At 42.6% G+C, this 24033-nt stretch overlaps 1 protein-coding gene across 1 annotated transcript in view; it reads left to right on the top strand.

Annotated features, from left to right (window-relative positions):
• The window catches only part of NF1 (neurofibromin 1), a 79946-nt gene that overhangs the window by 16686 nt on the left and 39227 nt on the right, over positions 1-24033 (top strand). The window contains 25 exon segments of the mRNA XM_017821605.1: positions 713-847; positions 1414-1527; positions 1879-1958; positions 3238-3361; positions 3990-4077; positions 4080-4129; positions 4539-4785; positions 5098-5171; positions 5259-5342; positions 6053-6493; positions 6900-7039; positions 7483-7605; positions 8030-8113; positions 8627-8743; positions 9256-9437; positions 9542-9753; positions 10344-10505; positions 11220-11323; positions 12176-12311; positions 15346-15408; positions 17472-17630; positions 18442-18539; positions 18671-18817; positions 19303-19449; positions 19787-19897. Coding sequence (XP_017677094.1) covers positions 713-847; positions 1414-1527; positions 1879-1958; positions 3238-3361; positions 3990-4077; positions 4080-4129; positions 4539-4785; positions 5098-5171; positions 5259-5342; positions 6053-6493; positions 6900-7039; positions 7483-7605; positions 8030-8113; positions 8627-8743; positions 9256-9437; positions 9542-9753; positions 10344-10505; positions 11220-11323; positions 12176-12311; positions 15346-15408; positions 17472-17630; positions 18442-18539; positions 18671-18817; positions 19303-19449; positions 19787-19897 — 3422 coding nt within the window.

Here is a 24033-nt window from a genome sequence, read left to right as displayed (position 1 = left end):
GAGAGGGGAAGAACACAAAGCAGCAGAGAGCCACACGTGCTCTGTGAGCCTGCAGGTGTTGGGGGAGTGACTCTTTCTGGTTCCATGTTTCTCCAGTTTTCTCCTGCTGCTTTTAAACTGGCAATGTAGAAGTATTTCTTCTGTCTTCTGTGGCTAACTGTCCATTTATAGCTTTCTGGCTGTGTGAATAGCAGGGTAACACATCCATTCTTGCTTAATCTGAAAAACAAAAGCATTCTGTATGTAAAGATAATTGTTGAAAACTGCAGTGCTTTTACCATGGTTGGCACGAGTAGGTCTTCATTTGTCTTGCTTTCTGTTGAGCAAGTTGACTGTTTGGTCTTGGTGACAGCAATAAAATAAAGATTTTTCAAGCATTATGAAATAAAGTCAGTATTCTTGGCTGTCTTGGAAAAAGTCTTGAGTAAATTGAGATTTTGCCATAGTTTCTTATGCAAAAACTTTTATGTCCACGTACAGCTCACTGAAACAATTCTTACAGCAACTTCAAAGGTTCAGTGAAGGGATTGCCTGTGGGAGAGGGGGATTTTGAAGTAGAAGGCTGTGCAACTATACTTGAATTTCGTATACTTCTAAACTTTGTCTTGAGTTATAGGTTATAAAAGCAATATATTTCATAAGATGTTTAATTGTAACTGTTATGTTTGACTACCTTCCTGACAAGGACTGTGGCTGTTTTTCCTTCCATCAGAGTCTTACATTTAAGGAGAAAATGACAAGCCTTAAATTTAAAGAAAAACCTACTGATTTGGAAACCAGAAGCTACAAGTTCCTGCTGTTGTCCTTGGTAAAACTGATCCATGCAGATCCAAAGCTCTTGCTGTGTGTAAGTATATCCCACTATCGCACTGCTCATTTGTGGTGGAGTTTGCTTTTGAAGCTGCTAAATGAATAAAGATTAAAAACATACACCTGGCATCTAGGACACGTTCTGCTCATCCTTGTCTCTGGTTATGATGCTCCTGTGCTTTTAAAGGGAAAAGATAGAACAAAAAGAAACTGTAATAGGTTTTGTAGAATCAGAGCAACACAATGAGAAGGAGCATAAAGTTCTGTGACTCTGAAGGGGAAGATGGGGGAAGGAGAGGGGAATAGAAGAAAATTAAAATGAGGAGGTTGGAAATTAGTCATAATTTCAGTGAGTAGAAAGACATACAGTCTTAGATCTTCCATTTTCTCAGGTCTGTCATTGTTTAATTTAAACATATTTCAGTTCTATCAAAGACATGACATGCAAGGGGTTTCCATGGATTAAAAATAAAATGACAGACTCTCCTAAAGATCCCAAAATCCACCTGGTTCAACCAGAGGAATGCTGCTGTAGCAGTCAGTAATGTGGGCAGGCATTAAAAAGTTCTCCAGCTTAAATTTGCTTCCCTTGTTGCTGTTCAGAATCCCAGGAAGCAGGGCCCTGAGACCCAGGGGAGCACGGCAGAGCTGATCACAGGCCTTGTCCAGCTGGTGCCACAGTCCAGCATGCCAGACATAGCCCAGGAGGCCATGGAGGTGAGCACTGGGGCAGGCACTGGCATTTTCACAGCTGGACATTGGTAATGTTAAAGCCAGAACCTGTCTTTTACAAACATTGTGTCTGTGTGCCTGGGATGGCTTTGTGTGGAAATACAGGGGAAAACCTCTAGGTTTGGAGTACGAATGTGGATAAAGACTCTGAAATGAAATAATTCTGATGTGGACTAACAATGAACTCTTGTTCTTCTGTATAATCCTTCTGTCATGCTTTTTACATCTTATGTTCAAAACAATGTAATGGATGTGTGCCTGCAGCTATTTCTCTGCCTGTGCTCGTGCACCCTGTGAATTGCTGTCTTTAAGCAAGACTCTCTGGTTTGACTTTAGGCCTTGCTGGTTCTGCACCAGCTGGACAGCATTGACTTGTGGAATCCTGATGCTCCTATAGAAACATTCTGGGAAATCAGGTATGTAAATTAACTTCTATAAATGAGAGAAATAGCTGTTATGATTTGTCTTCTTTTAAATAGCTGTGAGTATTTCGGGAAAGCTCTGCAACAACAGCAGGAATCTGCAGTCAGAATTGTCATGGAGAAGTTGTATCTTCCTTACACTATAGAAATTTAATAGAAATATAACAAACATTTTGCTGGCTCCCTTAATGACACTCTTCAGCAGATGTTGAGGTGTAGAAATGATTATTAGTTTGAAAAGTTGGAGATTTCCCCCCTCATTCAAATGATCGCTGCTTTTTAAATTCTATTTCATCCTTTTGGGACTAAGGGGAGGTTAATGCTGAGCAATTCCAGAAGTGTGGGTTTGCTAATCCTGACTCTGAAGCCCTCCCCTAAAGAAGGTGATAGCTTGGCCTGACCTGCAGTCTCCATTGGTCTTTCCTGTATATTTATGAGGAAATTTAATTAATTAAAATCATCTTGCCTTTATAAGTTCAGAGCAGCTGTTGTGGTTGATTTCTTGGAGAATATTAAGGGAAATGAAGTTCCAAAAAAGTCAAAATTACACAAAATGCTAAACCAAAAAATAGGAATGTGTAAACTCGGAATTGTAAGAATTGCATGAGCTAAATAATAAACCCAGTAGTATTTGGTGCTTTACTGTGAATTGGTGCTGATGTTTGGTGGAGAAGGAGGGAACAGCAGTGTAGGAGGAAGCCTGGGCTGAGCCCCCCGGACAGGCAGGAACTGACACCCAGGGCTGTAATTTGTAGGAACAGCAGTGGGTTTGTGTTCTGTTCGGGCTGGGGGAAAACCCATCCCAACTGACACTAATTTGGACCCTTTGGCAGTTTTAACAGAGAGTGTGAGGCCTGAATGGATATGAAGAAGGAACATCCCTAGATGTGTTCCTTCCAGAGCAGAGTTGAGGCGTTGTCAGAGCAGTGTAGGTAACCTTGTCCTGCCCTGTCTGTGCTGTATCTGTCTGGGGAGAGCTGGACGCCCCGAGCCCACGGCCCCGAGCGTGGGCTGGGACAGGACCCCGTCTGGGACAGGACCCCATGGCTGCAGGGCCTCAGGAGCTGAGCAGGCTGCTGGGGGTGGGCAGGGCCCCCGGGGAGCTGGGTGTTCCCAGTGCACACTCTGCTCTCTGTGGGACATTCCAAGAGCCAGTGTTAGCCCTGCACAGGGTGTTCATGCACAGGGCCTGTTCCCACGGGAAGTGCAGTGCAGCACCTTCACCCCGGCGGTCCCACATCTGAGGCTAACGCTGAACTTCGTTTTGCTGCAGTTCACAAATGCTTTTTTATATCTGCAAGAAGCTCACGAGCCATCAGATGCTGAGCAGCACGGAAATCCTCAAGTGGCTGCGAGAGATTCTCATCTGTAGGAATAAATTTCTTCTAAAAAACAAAGTAAGTGAGTGTTGCCATCTCTGTTAGGATCATCAACACACATTGTTCTCTGCTTTGTCACTTCCTTTATTTACCACACTATTCTTATGATTGGAAGAAATTTAATAGCTACACCTACACTTTCTGTTCTCTGATTTCCTCTCTGCTTTGTGAGGCACCTCAGTTAGAAAAGTTAACCACAGTTAGGTTTGGGATTTTTATTTTCTTTTTTACTTTAGCTATATAGGTTGTTTTACTTGCCTGGAAAATGTGTTTCACAGAAACCTATGCCTTATGCCCTAATATAAAGGGAACCAGTCCCCAAAGTGAGAAAAAGGGAAAGTAGTTGTGGTAAAATGTAGGCCTACATGGATAAAATAAAAGTTTTCTTTTTGATCTCAGGCTTCTCTGAGTCTCAGAATTCTGATTTACTTCTTTCTGATAATCTTAAAATATCAAATAGTGTATTTCTTAAGGGAAATACCATTCTAAGATACCATTAATGTGGGTAACTTTATAAAGCCCTGAGAGCAGCGGTGGAAAAAGTACCGTGTAAATGTTGAGGATCCTTTTACCTTCCTCAAATCTATCCTTTTTGCACGTTTTAAAAACTATGTTGATATATTGTTTTTCTCCCCTCTTTTCATAGCAGTCAGATAGGAGTTCCTGCCACTTCCTCTTCCTTTATGATGTCTCTGGAAGTGGAACTAGCCAAATTTCTCTTGACCATGAAGAAATGANTGTGCACCAGGAGCTACCCTCAGGAAGGGGAAAGGGAATTCTTCCATGGTAAGTAATACATGATAATAGTTAATTTTAGCACTTGGGAAAAAACCCTATGTGCACGTAGAAATTAAATTACTTTGGGAGTAATTTTAAAAAATAGAATTAAGTATTTCTAAGGAGGAGAAGACATCTGTATCCTAAATAATGTATGTATTTAATATGCTGGTTAATAATGATGTTTCAGACTTTACAAAGTCACACCTTCTTCAGTTAAGATGTTGATGAGTATGTCCTCCTTAGGAATGCACACGGCATCCCTTGTGGCAGCATACAGAGCTCTGAGCCTGTGTAGGATTGCTTATTCCTACTGGCATAAAGGCAGTTTAAACACGGTTTGGCTGAGGCTGAATCTTGATAAAACTGCCTTGTTAATCAGCAGTATTCCCAAACGGGGAATTCTGTGTTTCCCAAGGAAAGCACGGCGGGATGCAGCGGAACACCCATCTGTCGCCAAGCCCAAACCAAACTGGAAGTGGCCTTATACATGTTCCTGTGGAGCCCAGATATCGAGGCAGTGCTGGTGGCCATGTCCTGCTTCCGGCACCTCTGCGAGGAGGCCGACATCAGGTGTGGGGTGGATGAAGTCTCCGTGCACAATTTCCTGCCCAACTACAACACTTTCATGGAGTTTGCGTCTGTCAGCAACATGATGTCAACAGGTGAGGATCAGGAGTCAGAACACCTTTCTACCTGGATGATAAGACTGTTCTTTGTGTTTGAGTTCTTCAAACAGGTTGAGATTCTTGATTTGATTCTGCTCTGGCTTTTCCTGAAATATCTCAATTTCTAGAATTGCTAGAAAGTGTAAAGAATTTGGGTGACTGAGTTCATGAGGATTTTACGGTGTAACAAGATGCTGCCTTTTCTAAACACTTTAAGGGGATGTGTTCCTCTTGGTTCAATAATTGCTTTCAAAGATCACAGATTTGATGTAGGTGGGTTTTCAAAAAATTGTTCTGTGCCCTTTGTAGGGAGAGCAGCTCTTCAGAAGAGAGTGATGGCGTTACTGAGGCGCATCGAGCACCCAACTGCAGGCAACACAGAGGTGAACTTCCTTCTCAGTTCATACACTCCTTGCATGCATATTGCCACAAGTGGTTTTGAAATTAAATCTTGATATATCTTCTTTCAGGCCTGGGAGGATACACATGCAAAGTGGGAACAAGCTACAAAACTAATCCTCAACTATCCAAAGACCAAAATGGAAGATGGGCAGGTGACTATGAACTCTTGCATGGTTTCAACCTGTAGAAATTCAAAGTAACTCTTTAAGCTTATATATTTTAAGGAATCTGAACTTTAATCTAGAAAATCAGTTTTGTAGGCAGACAGAAACTCCGTGAAAGTATTCCAGAAAATTAATGGTAATCTGTTGTCTGCTTTGTTTGCTAAGAGACTGTCATGGTTTGAGATGACCCCCCTGGGAGTCGGGGCACCAGATAAGATGGTATGGTTTGAAGCTGGCTCCCTGCCAAGTCTCCAAACCTTACCAGAGACCAAGAAGTAATTTGACTTAAATTGCTGTGGAGGAGAATGAAGCTGAGCTGAAAAATTAAAAATAAATCGAAACAAAGAGTAGGGAAAACTGTGGAATAGTGCTAGAGAAACTCTGAAATCCCTTTCACTGGAAGTTTTTAGACAAACCACTGGCTACCATGATTTAAATGTGCTTTATCCTGGTGGCAGAGCAAGGGATTGACTGGCAACCCCCTTCAGTCCTCTCTAGCCTTACTTCTCAACCTCCCTGGGAGCAGCCTCTGTAGAGATTTCTGTTCCTGCTGTCACAGAAAGGTGAACACTGTGACAGATGGACACTGTCAGAGGTGAATTTTTGGAACTGTGAGTGGCAGGCTGTGTTCCAGAGCACTCCTGATCTCTCCCCGTGTGTTTAACGGTGAGGTTTGAGCGCCAGCCCCTCTGTTGCAGGTCACGGAGAGTCTGCACAAGACGATTGTGAAGAGGCGCATGTCCCACGTCAGCGGGGGCGGCTCCATCGACCTGTCGGACACGGACTCGCTGCAGGAGTGGATCAACATGACAGGGTTCCTGTGTGCCCTGGGGGGGGTGTGCCTGCAGCACCGCAGCAACACCGGGCTGGCCACCTACAGCCCCCCCATGGGCCCCATCAGCGAGCGCAAGGGCTCCATGATCTCCATGGTGTCCACCGAGGGCAGCGTCGAGACCCCCGTCAGCAAGTTCATCGACCGGCTCCTGACCCTCATGGTCTGCAACCACGAGAAGGTGGGGCTGCAGATCCGCACCAACATCAAAGATCTGGTGGGCTTGGAGCTGAGCCCAGCACTCTATCCAATGCTCTTCAACAAGCTGAAGAATACCATCAGCAAGTTCTTTGACTCTCAAGGGCAGGTACAGTGGTGATATATTATTCACATTTCTGTCAGTTGTGTCCTTCACCCGGTGATTGAGATGGGTCCCTGTTTGTGTTCTGTGCAAACCCCCCCTGTAAGCAGTGTGATCATCACAGAACATGTTAGTGAGCATTGTGTGTGTGAGTCCAGGCTGTATTTAACATCAAATAATTGAAAACATCCTTGACTTCGTAGTGAACTCTTGGGTAGAGAATCTGTGAGAATATTTGCAGAGTCCTTGTGGCTGCAGTACTGATATATTGAATCTGGAATGTATTGGAATTCTTTTGGCTTGGTGATAACTAGAAAAGTACTTGTCCAGGAGATTTTTGAAATGCTCCAGTGTATTATCCCTCTTTTTGGTTTTGTGCAAAGAGTTAAGACCAGGAATTTTCTTCCTGTAGGTTTTGCTAACTGACACCAACACACAATTTGTAGAGCAGACCATTGCTATAATGAAGAATTTGCTCGACAATCACACAGAAGGGAGCTCAGAACATCTTGGACAAGCGAGTATTGAGACAATGATGCTAAATCTGGTTAGGTAAGGAATCCTCTTGACCTTCCTATACACAGTAATTATGTTGAAGAAGTGAGTTAGAGCCTTCTAGTTTGTATCTTTTCTTAGATCCATGGAGAAGCAGCAGCTGATTTTTCTGATCCTCCTTGTGGTTCTGACAACTTCAGTAATCATGGAGATCATTTGTGTGGCATCAAGTGCATCGGTGGAGAGTGACTTTTATTCTTTAAAGAGCTGACCATTCCATAGCTTGGCCCTATTCCTGTCAGCTTTCCTGGTTTCTTTCTTGTACGTTGATGTTAATGGTTAAAAACCAGCTGAAGGGCAGATTTGGGTTCAGTTTTATACTGACAGAAAACTCCTTTGGCCAGAAGAAATTTGCTACTGGTCTTCAGCTGATGCAGGAGCAGGGTTGAAATATGAGGTAGCATTAAGTGTTTAATTAGTATTTTTGCTTTTTTCTTCAGGTATGTGCGTGTGCTTGGAAATTTGGTGCATGCCATTCAAATAAAAACGAAGCTCTGTCAGTTGGTAGAAGTAATGATGGAAAGGAGAGATGACCTTTCATTTTGTCAAGAAATGAAATTTAGGTAAGGATGACATTATGTAACACCTGGGGTGATGAACTGTGGGCAAGTGTAATTTTGTTTGGTTATATGGTTAAAAAAGGAAACAAAAAAAACTGGTATTCCTGGTATAGGGATAGTTCTGTCATCTTTGTCTTCAGAATTATTCAGAGCCTGGTGCTGCATTAAAATTTTGGTTTGATTGTGGTGATACTAGACACTTGTAACAATTCAACTGGTCATACAGATCGGGGTATTGCTTGGTCTGACAAAATTAGTTCAGTTCATCTTCAGTGTGTGGTGCTTCAAATAGTTCTTACACTGAGTTTGTAATAATTAAGAATGATGCCAGCAGTAGTAAGTGTGTTTAAAAACAACCACCCCAAAACTAAACAAAACCACAATAAAAACCCCAATAAAGCTAAAGAAACATATTTATATGTAACAGGAACAAAATGGTGGAATATTTGACAGACTGGGTTATGGGAACATCTAATCAAGCAACAGATGAGGATGTGAAATGCTTGACAAGGTAAGAAAGAACACTCTTCACCCGTTTGGGAAGTTGCTGTCAGTATTCCAGGTGGCATTCGGTATCCATGCATGAGCTGGCTCCTTGGGCTGCCTTTAGCAGAAGTAATGTTAAGGAAAAGAAAAAATTGTAACGGAAGTTTTGGTGAGCAGAATTATATTAAATGCTTAGTCTTAACTGACATGGCTCCTTTTAATACTTTTTCTGATTTAGCATTAGGATTGACCATTTTGTTATCTAGAGCTTTATCTTTGTGGTGCATTCTGAAGAGTAAAATCATCAAATATTACAGTGCTGAATTTGTACTTGAATGGTTTTTTAGTGACAAACTGGATTGCAGTTGTTGTCCTTAGGAGATACAGTGCCTGTACCACAAAATGTAAGAGATGTTTTCACGATGGACAGAACTTTACTAAGATATTTTTTTAAATTAAAAAGTGTCTTTTTCACCTGCAGTTAGATCTATAACAAAAAAGGATTTTTCGTTTTATTTTATTAAATTTTATTTTTCAGAGATTTGGACCAGGCGAGTATGGAGGCAGTGGTTTCTCTTCTTGCTGGGCTTCCACTCCAGCCTGAGGAAGGAGATGGTGTTGAGTTGATGGAAGCAAAATCTCAATTATTTCTTAAGTAAGTAGTGATTTTTAACTACTTTTTGATACAATGATTCTAAATAGAAGCACTGTATGACTTCTGTTACAAACTGTGTTTTTCTTCAGTGGAAATAATTGTATTATTCCATCAGGAATTACCTCTTCTATGTCCCATTTCACAAATCTCTGCCTTCTGGGTTTATGGAAACATTTTCATTTAGAAAATGATTAGAAAATTTGGCTTTGTTTCTGCTTAATGCAGATGTGTGCTTCACTCGTGGCAGGGGTTAGCCTGCTTTGGTGCTGTATTTGTATCTGTGCCACCTCATCACTCTCAGGGCATCTGTTGGTAAGGGCACAGCTGTGGAATGCCCTTGTTGGAGGAGATGTGCACCCCAGTTCCGTGGTGGGGGTTGTTGCAGCACGGCTGGAGTCTGGACTGTGATGAGGTGGGGCTGGATTTCCTGGGGAGGTTCCCTGGGGGGGTGCAGCTCCTCGTGGGCGGTTGGTCTGCAGGCCGTGCTTTGCCATCCAGGGCTCTCTCCCCAGGTACTTCACGCTGTTCATGAACCTGCTGAACGACTGCAGCGAGGTGGAGGACGAGGGGGCGCAGGCGGGCGGGCGCAAGCGCGGGATGTCGCGCAGGCTGGCCTCGCTGCGGCACTGCACCGTGCTGGCCATGTCCAACCTGCTCAACGCCAACGTCGACAGCGGCCTCATGCACTCCATAGGTGAGGGAGCGGCGCTGGCCGGGCGTACCCCAGTGCCTGATTGACACATTGGTGTTTGATTTCTTTTTACATCTTCCTTAGTAGTTCTGGGTTCTTTTAATCAGGCTTGGGCTATCATAAAGACCTCCAAACAAGAGCCACGTTTATGGAAGTCCTCACCAAAATTCTGCAGCAGGGGACAGAATTTGATACGTTAGCAGAGACAGTGCTAGCGGATCGGTTTGAGAGATTGGTGGAGTTGGTTACAATGATGGGTGATCAGGGGGAGCTTCCTATTGCTATGGCTTTAGCCAATGTGGTGCCTTGTTCTCAGTGGGTAAGTTGATTCACGCATTTTATTTCCTACATTTTTTAAAATAGTAAGACTTGAAATAAAAACTAATCAAACATTAAGGGTATGACAACAGCCTACTACAGAGAATAGAGCTGCCACTGGTGATAGCTAGCCCTTCTTAGGGTGTTCATAAAAATTGCACTGAATCTAAATTCAGATCTTGGTGATAAACTGCATTTTTGTAGTAAATTTCTAGTTAAATGTCTAGGAGTTATTTTTTTATACAGTTATTATAATAAATGGTGTGTGCTGTAATGCAGACACACGATTCTATTTGCTCTTCTAGATTTTAGCAAGATTGAATTGGGCTTTGTTATACAGCAGAGTAACTGCTTATTTGTCTGGATAATATGAATTGTATGACTGGATATCATGAGGCAGATTTTTAGACAAGCAGTAGCATGGGGAACATTTACAGAAACATTGTGCATGTGTAGTTTGATATTTACCTGCCAGACCCCATAGCAAACACAAAGCATTAGTGCAAACTGCCTGGTGGTTTTTTCACAGTACTTTTTTTTTATACTTACCTTGGTTCACTGTGAGTCAAATTAACATTTCCTTCTTCTAAGGACGAGCTGGCTCGTGTCCTGGTCACACTCTTTGATTCCCGGCACTTGCTCTACCAGCTCCTCTGGAATATGTTCTCAAAGGAGGTTGAACTGGCAGATTCCATGCAGACACTCTTCCGAGGAAACAGCTTAGCCAGTAAAATAATGACTTTCTGTTTTAAGGTACATTATCTCATCTTTGTCTCCTGCAGGTCACTTTGATAACAGGAAGAGTTTAGCAATCTGAAAACACAAAGCTGCCAGGCTGTGGGGTTAAGCATGTGGGTAATGGGATCAGGTGGGAACAGTACAGAGGTCCCTTTGGGCTCCTGGGAATTTCAGCTCTCACATCTGTGAAGTTTAGGGGGTTTTCTTTTTATATTTTAACGGTTGATGTACTGAATCTTGTAGATAAGATATGCACAGGCACAACTTCAAAAGAGACATCCTCCTGGAACTGCCCCTTTTCCTTTCTGACTAGTTCAGTTATAGGAGTGATTCTGGGCCAGTACAGCTGCAAGACTGTTCCTGGTGGTTTAAAGATGGGAGACAAAGTCTGAGGTGTTGTTTGTGCTCCCCTTTCCATTTAAAAAGCTGTGTACAAATATATAAAGTGTGGAATCACTGCTCTAGGAAAGAATCCTTGCTGGGTATTGTGGTTGTTAGTGACCTGTAGTTTTCTCCACAGTGGAAATGAATTAAAATACTTGTAGATATTGATCTCAGTTGTGTTCCAAGGGTGAGACTATAATTGCAAACTCCAATTTTACAGGAATCTGACTTATGCCAAAACAAATCAAGTGTTTTCAGGCTCTTGTAACACTTGCAGAACTTTGCAGTGTTCCGGTGGATTGCTGTGTTAATCTGGCCTCCTGTTCTTGTTTTTCTTGGACACAGGTATATGGTGCTACGTACTTGCAGAAGCTTTTGGAACCTTTATTGAGGACTGTGATCACATCTCCTGAGTGGCAGCATGTTAGCTTTGAGGTGGATCCAACAAGGTTTGAGATTCAAGGGGAGGAGCAAATGTATTTATCTGTAAACATGATTCCCTGGCATTGTAAATATAACAGGGTTCCTTTTTCTTTGTTGCAAATATGTTTCTCATACTTTCATACTGTTCCACTCCTCACTTTTCCAGACACCTTACTTGTCTCTGCTGCCCTCATGCCCAGAGAGGGTTGTACAGAGGGTTTGCTGCATGTCCTCTGAGCCCTGAGAAAGCAAGGAAGAGAGAGAGCCCTTGCAGGACCTCTTCTCCTACTTGCTATTTCATGCTTTTATGTAGGCCACTAATAAGGGTGTTTCCAGCAGAACCAGAAAGCACCTATAGGTCAGTGACTGCAGAAGCAAGATAATGTGTGCATGGCATGTGTAGTTTTTGCTTTAATTTCTCTTATCACTTCAAGACCTGGATTTAGTAGCTGTTGCTCTACTGCTTTGAATTATCTCTAACTCTTACAAAGATTATAAGTATTCATCTCTTAAGTAGCTTACCCAGAGGATAGACCTTCTTATTTATAGCTTAACCCTAAAATACCTGTGTCTACCTCAGGTGTTCGTTTCAGATAAACCATCATGAAACTGATAATGCATTTATCAGTTGGAATTGTGTGTGCATGCCTTTGTATGGAATGGTCTGAGAGGATCCCACCTACAGCCTGTTCATTGCTGGGTTTTATGTGACCTTTTATTTGCATCTTATGTGGTTTAAAATAGCGATGGAAACTGTTGTGTAAAAGTTCATAAGTATTTCCATAAGAAAACTGAGGCAATGAGATTCTGCCGAGCACGTGAGTGCAGTTTGTGTCCTGTGTGCCACTGCTGGTCATACATGTGTGGGTGTGTTGCAGGCTGGAGCCCACAGAGAGCCTGGAGGAGAACCAGCGGAGCCTCTTGCAAATGACAGACAAGTTTTTTCAGGCAATCATTAATTCTTCCTCGGAGTTCCCACCCCAGCTGCGCAGTGTGTGCCATTGTTTATACCAGGTATGCCTGCAGTGGTTGCCTGCCCCTGAGCTTTGGGGTTGGTTTGTAAAGTTCCAGCACTTTGGAGCTTGGGGCAGTACACAGTGGACATCTCTTAAAGACTCTTCTCAGACACTTGATCAAAACCACAAATCTAAATGCAGGGGCTGAATGGTGTTTGAAGATTTGGGTTGGCAATGAGGAGGTGACTCGATGTTGGTTTTTTAGGTACCCCCATTCCCTGAGCTCCATCCCCAGTCCTCTGCTCTGTCCTGTGTCCCTGCAGCAGCTCAGCAGGCTGAGCCCAGGGTCCTGCTGGGTCTCTCTTGCTCTTTGTGTGGTTCTGATGGATTTAGCTGCTGCTAAAAATCCCAGTAGGGATCCCCGCAGTGCTCATCAGCAAGAGTTTCCAGTCTTGTTGGAGGACTGTGGAATGCTGTGCCTGGTGGAATATTGGAGCTGTGGTCTCAGTGAAGTGCTCTGGAAGAGCTACTTTTGGCCCTTGGGCCATAGAGTGTATCTCAGGTCTAAAGCAAAGAAAATAGATTTTATGACCTATGTGAACTAATGATGAACTAATTCTGGATTAGTCAGGGCAACTGCTGCGATTCCCAGAGCTTGGGAGAGAGGAACAGTGACTTTCTGTTGTGACTGTTGTGGTCTGGGCTGTTCTGTGAGCTCCTGCAGTGAACCAGGCCTGCAAACGCTGTGCCTTGTGTTGCTCTGACGGCTGAGTGGCTTCTAAAGCCATTGCTTTCTCCTCCTGACAGTGGCTGTGTTTGGGTTGGTGGGGGGTGGTTTTGGGGTTTTTTTGCTGTGTTTGGTTGCTGAAATCAGGAAATGGAGTGGGCAGATTGGTTTCCTTCATGGCCACAGTCTCAGATATCAGTGGGAGAATATTTGAGTGTTGCTGAAAAAGTCCCACAACAGCCTTGGTTGTTTCTCCTGTTATTGGATGTTACATTTTCCCACAACTGATCCCGGAATTAGGTTTATATGCTGTTTCCAGGAGGTATCAAGATTATTGCCATTTCAGTGGTACAATATTAGAAATTATCTCTGTGCAGACCATTTGTGATCCCTACTTGAAATGGAATTTCTAAAATGTGCTTACCAGTGGGCATTCCCAGAGATTTTTCTATGGAAGCCTTTCCAAGTCTGTTGGCTTTATTCTTGCCTTTACTGCATTTGGTAATAAGGGTAATTTGTTCCTGAAAGAGATGATTTACTGGCAAATATACAAGTGATATACAGTGATACTCAGCTTCAATGTTTACTACTTTAGCTGTTTCTGGTAACACCTATATCCTTGTACAAGTGTTTGTTCATCACAAATGGCGTAGTAATTCATTCTGTACTTAAAATTCCCAGGAGTGTTGAAGAGTCTGGCCTTTATCTGAAAGAAAATATAGTCAAGATCTGATTTGGGAGTATTAATCCATTTTTATCATAAAAACCAAATAGGTGACTTTTATAGATAACTTCACTTTTAATAAGGTGAATGTGTTCTGTGCCAATCACTAGTGTGAAAGTAAATGAGACTGAATTTTGTGGGGTGTTTTAGTTCTTAGAGTTTTAAAGTAGCTGTGTGTGCAAAGAGTACTCAGGAGGTGTGTTCTTTAAATGATTAATAACTAATTTTAATCAATGTAGCAACATCACAGAAACATATCTTTAGTTGGATGTTGGTTTCTATGCTGGCTGGTGTTTCTGTTTTGGGAACAGAGCCCAGTAAGTGTTTTCCTTTGGAAACATCAATAACTGGCTCCTGTGACAGAGTCACCTGGCTCCTTCCAGGTAATGTGTGTTCAGGAGTGGGCTGTGGTGAGGAACAAGCCTGATCAAAGTAACTCCTGCAGGGAATTTGTGCTGGCTATTTCAGAAAATCCCCACATACATGATTTTTCTCACTAAAGAGGGGTGGAAATGTCCTGTATGGCAGTGGCTGGGTGAGCAGAGTGTGTCCAACTGCTTCGGAAACCACTCCGTGGGAATTGCACAGAGAAGGTTGGCAGAGGTGCCACTGGTTAAATATTAATAGGTCCTGCACAACTTCCAGTTCAGCTTGGTGAGCACAGTAGCTTTTACTGCCTGCTTTGGTTTGGGGTTTTTGCTTTTTACTCTGTTACATTGTCAAGTTGTAGGAATTCTGTCCCAGTTCCAGTGTGACCCTTACAGAGGGTTTGAAGGTGAGTGTGTGTTTGCTCTCCAGTGCTGAGGGCTGCAGGCTGGCTGTGGATCCAGCTCCAGGGGTGGCTGTAGGGCTCCCCAGGGCTGCCCTGCCCCGTTCCAGCTGGCAGGAAGGCTGTAGGATTGAGCTGCAGGAGGTACCTCTGCCCAGGGAGCAGTGCACGAGGCCGAGGTGCTCTGGCTTTGCTCAAGTCCTGGTGGAAATAGCAGAGAATTTGATGGTTCTCAGTGGGTCCCTTTGCATCTCAATGAAATGCAGAAATAAGCACAATCAAGTCAGATCTCTTGATTTGGAAATCTCTAATATTAACACAGACCTGCTGGTTTTTTTTCTTCCTTTGTCCACAGAGTGTTTTATGGCAGTGTTAGTTCTCCCAGTGGGAATAACCCGGGTGGTTTACAGGTCTAACTAAATTGAAGGACACACAGAGAAACATTGGGAAGATTTAAAACTCTAAATTTAATGTTAAAAGTCATACGTATTTCAAAGGTATAACACTCCTATTTTTACTACTGAAATTATTTGGGGATGGTGAAATACATTTGAAAGCTGAATATACCATTTAAGGCCCAATATTGTATATGACGAGCACATTGATGTGGTTTGACTTTTAATCTAGCCAGAAATAGTAGAAATGATTGAAATTCAACATTTGCTTGTTTTGTATTTAGTGCTTTGTAAATAAGATGTAATAAAACTGTGAAATAAAAACTCCATCATCAGTCTTTAGTTTATATATTTCATTTTCTGTTGGTTATGTTTGTTACATTTTACTGTGTAATTTGTGTACAAGTCAACATTGGTTTTTTTGTTGCTGTATGTAGTTGGTGCTGTGACTTGTTTGTGCTCATCTCTGTTCTGTAGGCAACTTGCCACTCTCTACTGAATAAAGCTACCGTAAAAGAAAAAAAGGAAAACAAAAAATCAGTAAGTTTGGAGACCTTTTTATTAGCCATTTCTTTCAAAGCACAACAGAAATCTTTTGCTGTTTGTTCAAAATATCTTCACTTCAGTCTATTTGACCTCACTGTAAAATCATTCTACTAATTCTGGCACAAAATAGCTTTCATTTCAATTAACACTGGAATTAAGTTATATTTAAAATATTCTCTGTGTGCCTATTTGAGTAAACAAAAGACATTTTTAACCTTACTGCTTAGTGTTTAATACTCTGACTCTTCTAGCCTTGCCACCATCTTCAAATTAAAAAAAAATGCGGAAGGAAAATGTTTTCTTTGGTTTTGAGAAAAATCTGAGTCTGTTGAGCTGCTTTAACACTCTGGCAGATAACCTGAGCTTGCATCATGGGCAAAGAACAATTAATAGTTGTGGGGCACTGAAAAAAGCATCATGGGACATACTTCTGATACATTTTCTTTTGTTTGCTTTGTGACTAAGCAAAAAAAATGAACTTAGCACTAGTATTTATTTTCTGAGAAAAGGAGATTTCCCATTTTAAGTAACTTGCTGTGTTAGAATTTAGATCTGTGGGTTGCTTTAGATTGGTGTCATTAAAAGTTCAGATTTATCCTTTTCATTGGCAGTAACCTAAAAATATAAAGTATGAATAAACCAGGCAGAATGGAAATTTAGACTTTCAATAAATACTCTCTTATTTTTGCTGTAACTGAGCAGAATAGTAATTGTGTTTAAAATGCAAAATCTGTGGGCAAACCAGTATTTTAGAAGAAAATATCAGTAATTGCATTCCAAGGTAACAGACTGGAGTTGCTATTGAACCAAAGTGATTCTTGGTGTATTTTGTACTAATGGCTTTGTCTGGTTTAAGCAGCATGATTTGAGATTGCACTAGTTATGTTTTGAAGCATTTTACTAAAATTGGATTTGTTTGGTTTTTCTTTATTTCTTTCAAGCTGTACCTTATAATACCAAGCTTGCTAATTTTATTCTGTGAAAAGGTAGAATCTGACTCGTTTTGATTAACCATTGTTACTCATTAAAACACACACAGATATTGATACTTTATAGGACCACATGTTGCATATCTGAGAACTTTATTTTTGTCAGGAAGCTTTGTCTTTAACTGTTCAAAGTCAAGTGAAAGATACCTAGACAGTAACTCTCCTCTTAGTAATGCGTAGCTGATTTCCTAAAAGCAAAGCAATTTCTTTTTTCTTACCACAAATTCAGAATTATTGTTTTCCCTTGATAGAAAAGAATCATATTTTAAATATGTAGTTCTAGCAAATTCCTGCTCAGTGGTTTTGGACAGTGTGTGGGTAGGCAGAGAAGTGCACTGGCTACTCAGCTGTGGCTCATTGTCTTTCTGCGATAGTTCTGAAGAGTTTTTCTGCAAATATCTCCTCCTCACAAATTTAAAATTACTACTGAAACTTCACAGCACAAGCGGAGACAGCACATAGCTGGAGAGGCTCTTGTGCTCTATTGTGCCATTATAAGTACACAGATAAAAGACCCACTAATCCCAAGAGCGTTGTGTGTGTTTGGTGGAAGGCTGTGCACACCTGAGGGTGAACATACAGCCCTTGGCAGGGCCCGGGATGGAGCAGCTCCCAGAGTCTGGCAGGGCATGGGATGGAGGGGCAGCAGCTCCCAGAGTCTGGCAGGGCATGGGATGGAGGGGCAGCAGCTCCCAGAGTCTGGCAGGGCATGGGATGGAGGGGCAGCAGCTCCCAGAGTCTGGCAGAGCATGGGATGGAGGGGCAGCAGCTCCCAGAGTCTGTCAAGGCCTGGGATAGCAGCTCTCAGACACTGTGCAGGGGCTGTCGTAGCCATTTCCCCTGTCAGGGAAGGCTGTGCAGCAGCTGAGGTGAAGGCAGCTGGTGTGAGACCCCCCTGCCCCTCAGTCCTTCCCCTCTGTTCTGATCCTCTGCGGTGCAGCAGAGCCCACTCGAATGTTCTGAGCATGGCTGGTGTGGAAGGAATGCTTAGGCTTGGCTTACCGTGCAGGCTTTGCCAGCAGCCCTCCCTGCCCTCACGGCAGCGTGTTCTCTGTGCCTCACGCGCAGGTGGTGAGCCAGCGCTTCCCTCAGAACAGCATCAGCGCCGTGGGCAGCGCCATGTTCCTGCGCTTCATCAACCCCACCATCGTGTCCCCGTACGAGGCCGGCATCCTGGACAAGAAGCCCCCGCCCAGGATCGAGAGGGGCCTGAAGCTCATGTCAAAGGTGAGCCGGGGTGTGTTTTTACGTGCCCGTGTTTTATTTTCTGTCTGCTTCAGTTCTGTTCTCTGATGGGTATGTGAAAACGTAGGAAAACTTGTAGTTTTTTGTAGCGACCATCATGTTTATTGAAGGTGCATTTAAACACCGTGGCATTGATGTTAGAGCTCCCAGCAGGGTAAGCAGGTTCAGCAGCAGGCTATGTGGGGAAAAACACCTGTGAGGGGAAAAACACCTCGCCAAAATGGTGGAGAAGAGAGCAGGATTCCAGCCCTCCACTTGAACTTCTCATTTAAAAACAAACAAGTAACTGGTGTTGCTGTGAGCACAGTGAGGGGAACAGCCGGCACTGACTGAGTTCATACCACTGCTAAAGAAAGGATTTTTCCTATCTTTAATCTCATTTGGTCATATTTCTTGTAAAAATGAAAAAAAGGTTTAGTGATGGCACACAAATTCTTTGCCCTGTGCATATTATCCATTTTAAATGTCGAGGAGTTACATTTTTCTTAAAATAGGTATGTGCTATTGATTTGACTTGCCTGTCTAACTTCTAGGAAAAATAGTTAACATTTAATAAATGGTGGTTTGAAAGATGATTTATTTTCCCGATTTAACTTGAGTAAAATTCATAAATAAGTGAAGTGGTTTTCTAGTATTTAAAAGTAGGAGAAAGAAAAGACTTTGAAAGTGAATGTGTTTTAAATTAATTGGCTTATTGGCCTTTTTGTTGTCTGGCAGAAACAGTTTAACTGTTAATTACCGTAACAGTTACTACATTAAACCTTTGTGTCTTTGCTGTCTTTTTATTCTTTAGATACTTCAGAGTATTGCCAACCACGTCCTGTTTACAAAAGAAGAGCATATGCGGCCTTTTAATGATTTTGTGAAAAGCAACTTTGATGCAGCACGAAGGTGAGGCCTGGGGACACTCCCAGAGTGTGCAGAGGGAGCTGAGAGTGCCCTCACAGCCCTTTCATTTACCTGGAGTCTCCTTGGGAGGCTTCTCTCACACACTGATGGCTGTTCCTCGGTGTGAATTCCAGGTTTTTCCTTGACATTGCGTCCGACTGCCCAGCGAGTGACACCGTCAACCACAGCCTGTCCTTCATCAGCGACGGCAACGTCCTGGCCCTGCACCGCCTGCTGTGGAACAACCAGGAGAAGATCGGCCAGTACCTCTCCAGCAACAGGTGAGGCTTCAGAGGGGGAAGGAGGGGAGTTGCTGATGGGAAATGTATCATAGAATCATGGACTGGTTTGGGTTGGAAAAGACCTTAGAACTCATCTCTCTCCACCCCCTGCCATGGGCAGGGACACCTTCCACCAGCCCAGGTTGCTCCAAGCCCCGTCCAGCCTGGCCTTGGGCACTTCCAGGGATGGGGCAGCCACAGCTTCTCTGGGCAACCTGTACCTGTATCCCACCACCCTCACAGGGAAGAAGTTATTCCTAATATCCAGTCTAAATTTAGCCTCCTCAGCTTAAACCTGTTAATATTTGGAAATACTCTCCTATGCTTCTGTTATTATTACTGAGAAGGATATCAGTCTTCAATGAATACTCTTTGTATTTTTTTTTGAGAAAAGAAAATCCAGCCAGCTCCAGCCTGTTGGTGGGCAAAAAAAGTAGGAATTGCTGAGTAAAGCACTTTTCTTACAAGGAATCTGCTGTTTGCAGGGACCACAAGGCTGTTGGACGACGACCTTTTGACAAGATGGCCACTCTTCTTGCCTACCTGGGGCCTCCTGAGCACAAACCTGTGGCAGATACACATTGGTCCAGTTTAAATCTCACCAGTTCCAAATTTGAAGAGTTTATGACGAGGTAATGGGAGTGTTGTGGTGGGGACATGCAGTGGGGGCTTCTAGACTTTACCACGTGTGGGGCTGTGAGCAGTTATTGCAGTTGTTTTGAAGGGGAGTTTAAAAAGCCGAGTCTGTGTAAAGCTTTTAGATTTCTGAGTAGATTTTAATTAAAAAAACTAAACTGGGCACTGGAGATGGTATTAACATTTGTGATTTAATGAAGGCTTAAGATTATGTGAACTTAATATTTTTGTTTAAAGGTGCAAGTAAAGAGGATTTGGTTGGTTTTTATTTTTTATTATTTTACTTTTTTGAAAGGTAGTTGTGAAAGTTGATGTCCCTATATTGCTTTTTAGGCATCAGGTACATGAAAAGGAGGAGTTCAAAGCACTGAAAACGTTAAATATTTTCTACCAAGCTGGGACATCCAAAGTTGGCAATCCTGTTTTCTACTACATCGCTCGGCGGTAAGAAACCTTTCACCTTCCCAGTCTGAAATAACTGTAAATCAAAAGTACCAAGTGTGTATCAGACAAGAATCTGAAAATAGCTTAGTTGTTAAAATTTGCTGACAATATTTTTGAGTTGTTTCCTAAATCAAAACTGTCATAGTTTTTCAGCCCAGGAGTATGTGAATACCTGTGGAAAAACACCTAATATTTTAAATGCACTTTATTAATTTTCACTGTCTCAAGTAAACTACATCTACACCACATTGCTGTTAACCCTTTATTGGTGATTTTATCATTTTCATTTTCTGAAGTATTAAATGAGTAACAAGCTAAAACATGGGATAAAATTTCTCAAAGTGGTCCCTCAAAGTGGTATCTCATTTTAAGGAGTAATACAAGTACTTAGAAGTTTCACACACAAGCATGGCTGTGATGTTGCTTCAGTTTGACCATCATGGTCTAAGTTTTTTGAAATGGTTGGGATCTGTGGAAACAGCACAAAAGTAATGAGAGAAGCAGATGCTGATGTGTGAACTCTTCCTGGTGCTCCCGTTGCTGGTGTGTGGTGCTGGCGGGTGCTGGCTGCGGTGCCTCGCTGCTGCTGTGCTGAGCTGTGTCATGACAGGAGTGGCTGTGCTCCCTGGGACTCCTGTCTGAGCTGCCTGTCGGGGTGAGGTGGGAAGAGCTTTGGATGGTGGTGCCAGTGTTGATCCCTAGGGTGCTCCGTGCTGGCTGTGGCACTGCTGCTCGTGGTGTGCCGGTGGTGACAGTGGCACTGCTGGTGCCAGTTCTGGTATTGTCATAAGAGGGGATGTCATCAGTGGTGAACCTTCTGCAGAGCCTTGGGAGTTCCTGTGAAAACATGGAAAGAAGCAGAGGAAACCACTTTCTTAGCAGCATCTTCTGTTTGTATCCAGCAGTTTAAATAAATAATCAACACATGCTTGCAAGCAAGTAATTCTTCAAATTGCATGTTTCTAATGAAAGTAATGCTCAACAGGCATGTAGGATCTTTTCAATTAATGAAAATTGTAGATCCTTAATTTTATTAAATTTTTCATTGTTTTCAGTAGTGCTTTTTACTCTGTAGGTTGTTACAAACCCCCTTTGACTGGGGAAATTGCCTTCCTTTAACTTTTCTGCATTTTCAATGCCCTTGACTCATTGGATAGAGTGGAAGAACACAAGACGAGTAGCATCACTTATCTTCTGTCCTGATTTTCTGTCTTCAAAAGCCACACAACAGTCCATGAACCTGCTTGTGTGCTGACAGAAGGGATTGTCCCCAAAAGAAGTTTGGATGCCTTTTTCTTCCCCTTTAATTTTTTTTTTTAGCAAGATCCCTAATGTTTAAGTGCCTTCCACACACAGAGTTAGAAGTGAAGGCAGTCTTTGGAATTCTCTTAAAAAAATTCTCTGCTTGCCATGTTTTTATTCCCTATTTTGTTCCATTTCCCTGGAGCAGCTGCACGTGCAGTTCTCCTGGCAAGGCCTCTTGTCAAACCCAGCAGGACAGGCTTTGCTCTGGGATGATGCCCTGGCATCTTCTCTTGTCATGGGGATGTGGCTAAGTGGGGCTTATTTGGGGTGTTTGTTGTCTGGTTCTGAGCCAGATGTTGTGTTTTTAAGGTGTGAAATGTGGAAAAACTGTTTAGATTTTAGATTAGGGCTGCCAGTATGTTTGAGGGCTTGCAGCAGGCTGGGGGTTTTTTGGGGTTGTTTTTTCCTTTTTTTTTTTTTTTGGTAGTTTGTGATCTTGTTGCTAGGGCATTGTTGAGTCATTTTACTGATATATCTGGATCAGTTTATGTCGTTCTTGTGCTGTGAAATTTAATTCCTTCTGTCATCTATCTTCACATTTTGTTTCCTGGGCAACAGCCCGGCTCCTGGAGCCAGTGCTCTTCTGTTTTTAAGCCCTATCCTTTTACTAAAATGATCCATAAATCAATAAATATTGATCCTGAACTACTGCCATTAGGTTTTAAAGCTGCTCCCAAACTAATTAATAGGAATACAAACCTCTGAGTTATTGCTGCAGAGCACATCAGTCCCACAGCAATTTTACCCTTTGAGAGCGAGCACAGAGCTATTAAAGGTGTGCCAGAGCATTTTTGGGTATTTTGAGTATTGCCCTGAAATGCTACCTGGTTGTTTTGGAAGATAATTTCACTGAGAACAGGTTATTTGATATTTCTGGTGCTCTGAGCGAGCAGCATGTTTACAAACCAGGCCCTGGGTTTAGCTCAGTGTGACTGCACAGTTGCCCAGCAACAAGTGCTCGGCTGCCTCCTCCAGCTCCCTTATCGGCTCATTCGTATTCCAGAAAAATACAGGCAAGCCTAAATTCCAGTCTGCTTTATTGAAAGCAGGCTGAGTGAGGAGCCCTGGTGCTTGCCCCTGGCAGGGTTTGGGCAGGAGCACAGCCCTGGCACGTGGCAGGGCCGGCTCACTCCATCCCCAGCTGCAGGTTTGTGTCCCAGCTTCCCAATCCTGCACATGGATATGGAAAAGCCCCCAATCCTGCTCCCACTTCCAGGCTTTTATTAGCATGCTGAAGACTCTGAAGTCTGGGTAGCAAGTCCTTCAGGGTGGGGGCTTGCAATTTGCCCCAAATAACTTCTGGAAAACAATGTTTTCCTGTTGCTCTTCACTGAATGGTCTCGTTGTGGGTGAAGCATTCTGAGTGTTTAAAGTCTGTTCCGTGGAGGTTTTTTTAATGCAATGGAATTTGGCATCCTGTATTGATTCTGCAGCAAAGACACGTGGAGTATTTCATGTCATTTCCTCAAATCAGGCAGTTTAGTCACAGCCCTTGTTCTGGGATCTGTCCTGCCTGCGAGCCAAGCTGCTCCCACTGTGTGGGATGAAGCCATATGAATGGGAGAGCTCTGGGAATACTGAGTTCTGAGCACCATAAGTAGGTTGGGGCTGTGTTACAGTCAGTCAGCACTTAGTAAACACATGGACTGCCCAGAGAGAGAGGCAGGCAGGGACATTCTAGGGATTTGCAAGTTCTAAAGGGTAGGACAGGGAAGGATAGTCCCAATATTATGATCATATCATCAGCTTATTACTGTACAACATTAGGGATACATCAGTATCAAAATAATATAATTTAACTATAATTTTCCCCCATGTGACTTGAAGAGGGAGCCAAATGTCTGCTTGAAACAGGTTTGTATAATAAAATATTAACTATCCATTGGTATTACTCTGCTTATTTAAAAAGAAGCACTGACACTAATGTAGTTCAATACAAACATAACTTTATTTTTACTTAAATGCCAATGAAATAACTGTACAAATCCATTGTGTAACATTTACTGTTAGAAATTAAAACACATTTCCGGTTATAGAAACACATTTCACAGTTGGAAAGTTGTGATTTCTCTGATACCAGTAGTTGTAAATGGTTTACAACCCCCACTGACACCTTAGGAGAAACAGGTAGAGGACTCCAGTCTCAGTTGTGAGGTTTTCTGGGTTTTGTAGCACCTTCATGCTACAATAACTGGAAATTAAATGGCCTGGAATGAATGGAAAACATTGTATAAGATCTGTAATATTAAGTGAGTAATACTTTTTCAATTAACTTGTTCTTCGGTTTTCATTTCATGCTGTTTGCAAAACTTCATCTGTAGTATATCAGGTACCTTTGCCATAATTTAACTAGTTTTCCTAGAGTGGGCAGAACCATGCGTGCAACTATTTCTACTGGCTGAGGTGCAGATGGCAGGGAGAAGAGCACCCATGCTCGCCCTTGGAAAGCAGGGGTTGGGCAGTTCAGTGCCAGGGACTGAAGTAATTCTCTGTGAAGCCACAAGAGTCAGGATTGTTTCAATGACAGCTCGCCAACTAATTGCTTAATTGATTTGTTACATGACTTGTGTTAGAAGTTGGCTGATATTTCATTTTACTGGTTGTAGTTTGCTACATTCTGGCTGATTTGAGATACTCTTTTAAGCAGAATGTATTAACACTTCAGGATGTCACTTGACGTAAAGTTAAGGAGTTCCATGTCGTTAATTTGGGTAGATAACTCCCTGGTGTTGGAGCGTGTCATGGCACTGAACATCTGGCATTTTCCTCTAGTCATCTTTTTTTTTTTTTTTTTTTTCTTTTTTTTTTTTCAAGGGGCAGCTGAGTCAGCT

Source organism: Lepidothrix coronata, unplaced genomic scaffold (genome assembly GCF_001604755.1).
Source record: "Lepidothrix coronata isolate B3197 unplaced genomic scaffold, Lepidothrix_coronata-1.0 Scaffold91, whole genome shotgun sequence".
NCBI lineage: Eukaryota > Metazoa > Chordata > Aves > Passeriformes > Pipridae > Lepidothrix > Lepidothrix coronata.
The sequence above is the reverse complement of the archived record's forward strand: the minus strand, read 5'-3'. Positions and strand labels throughout refer to the sequence as shown.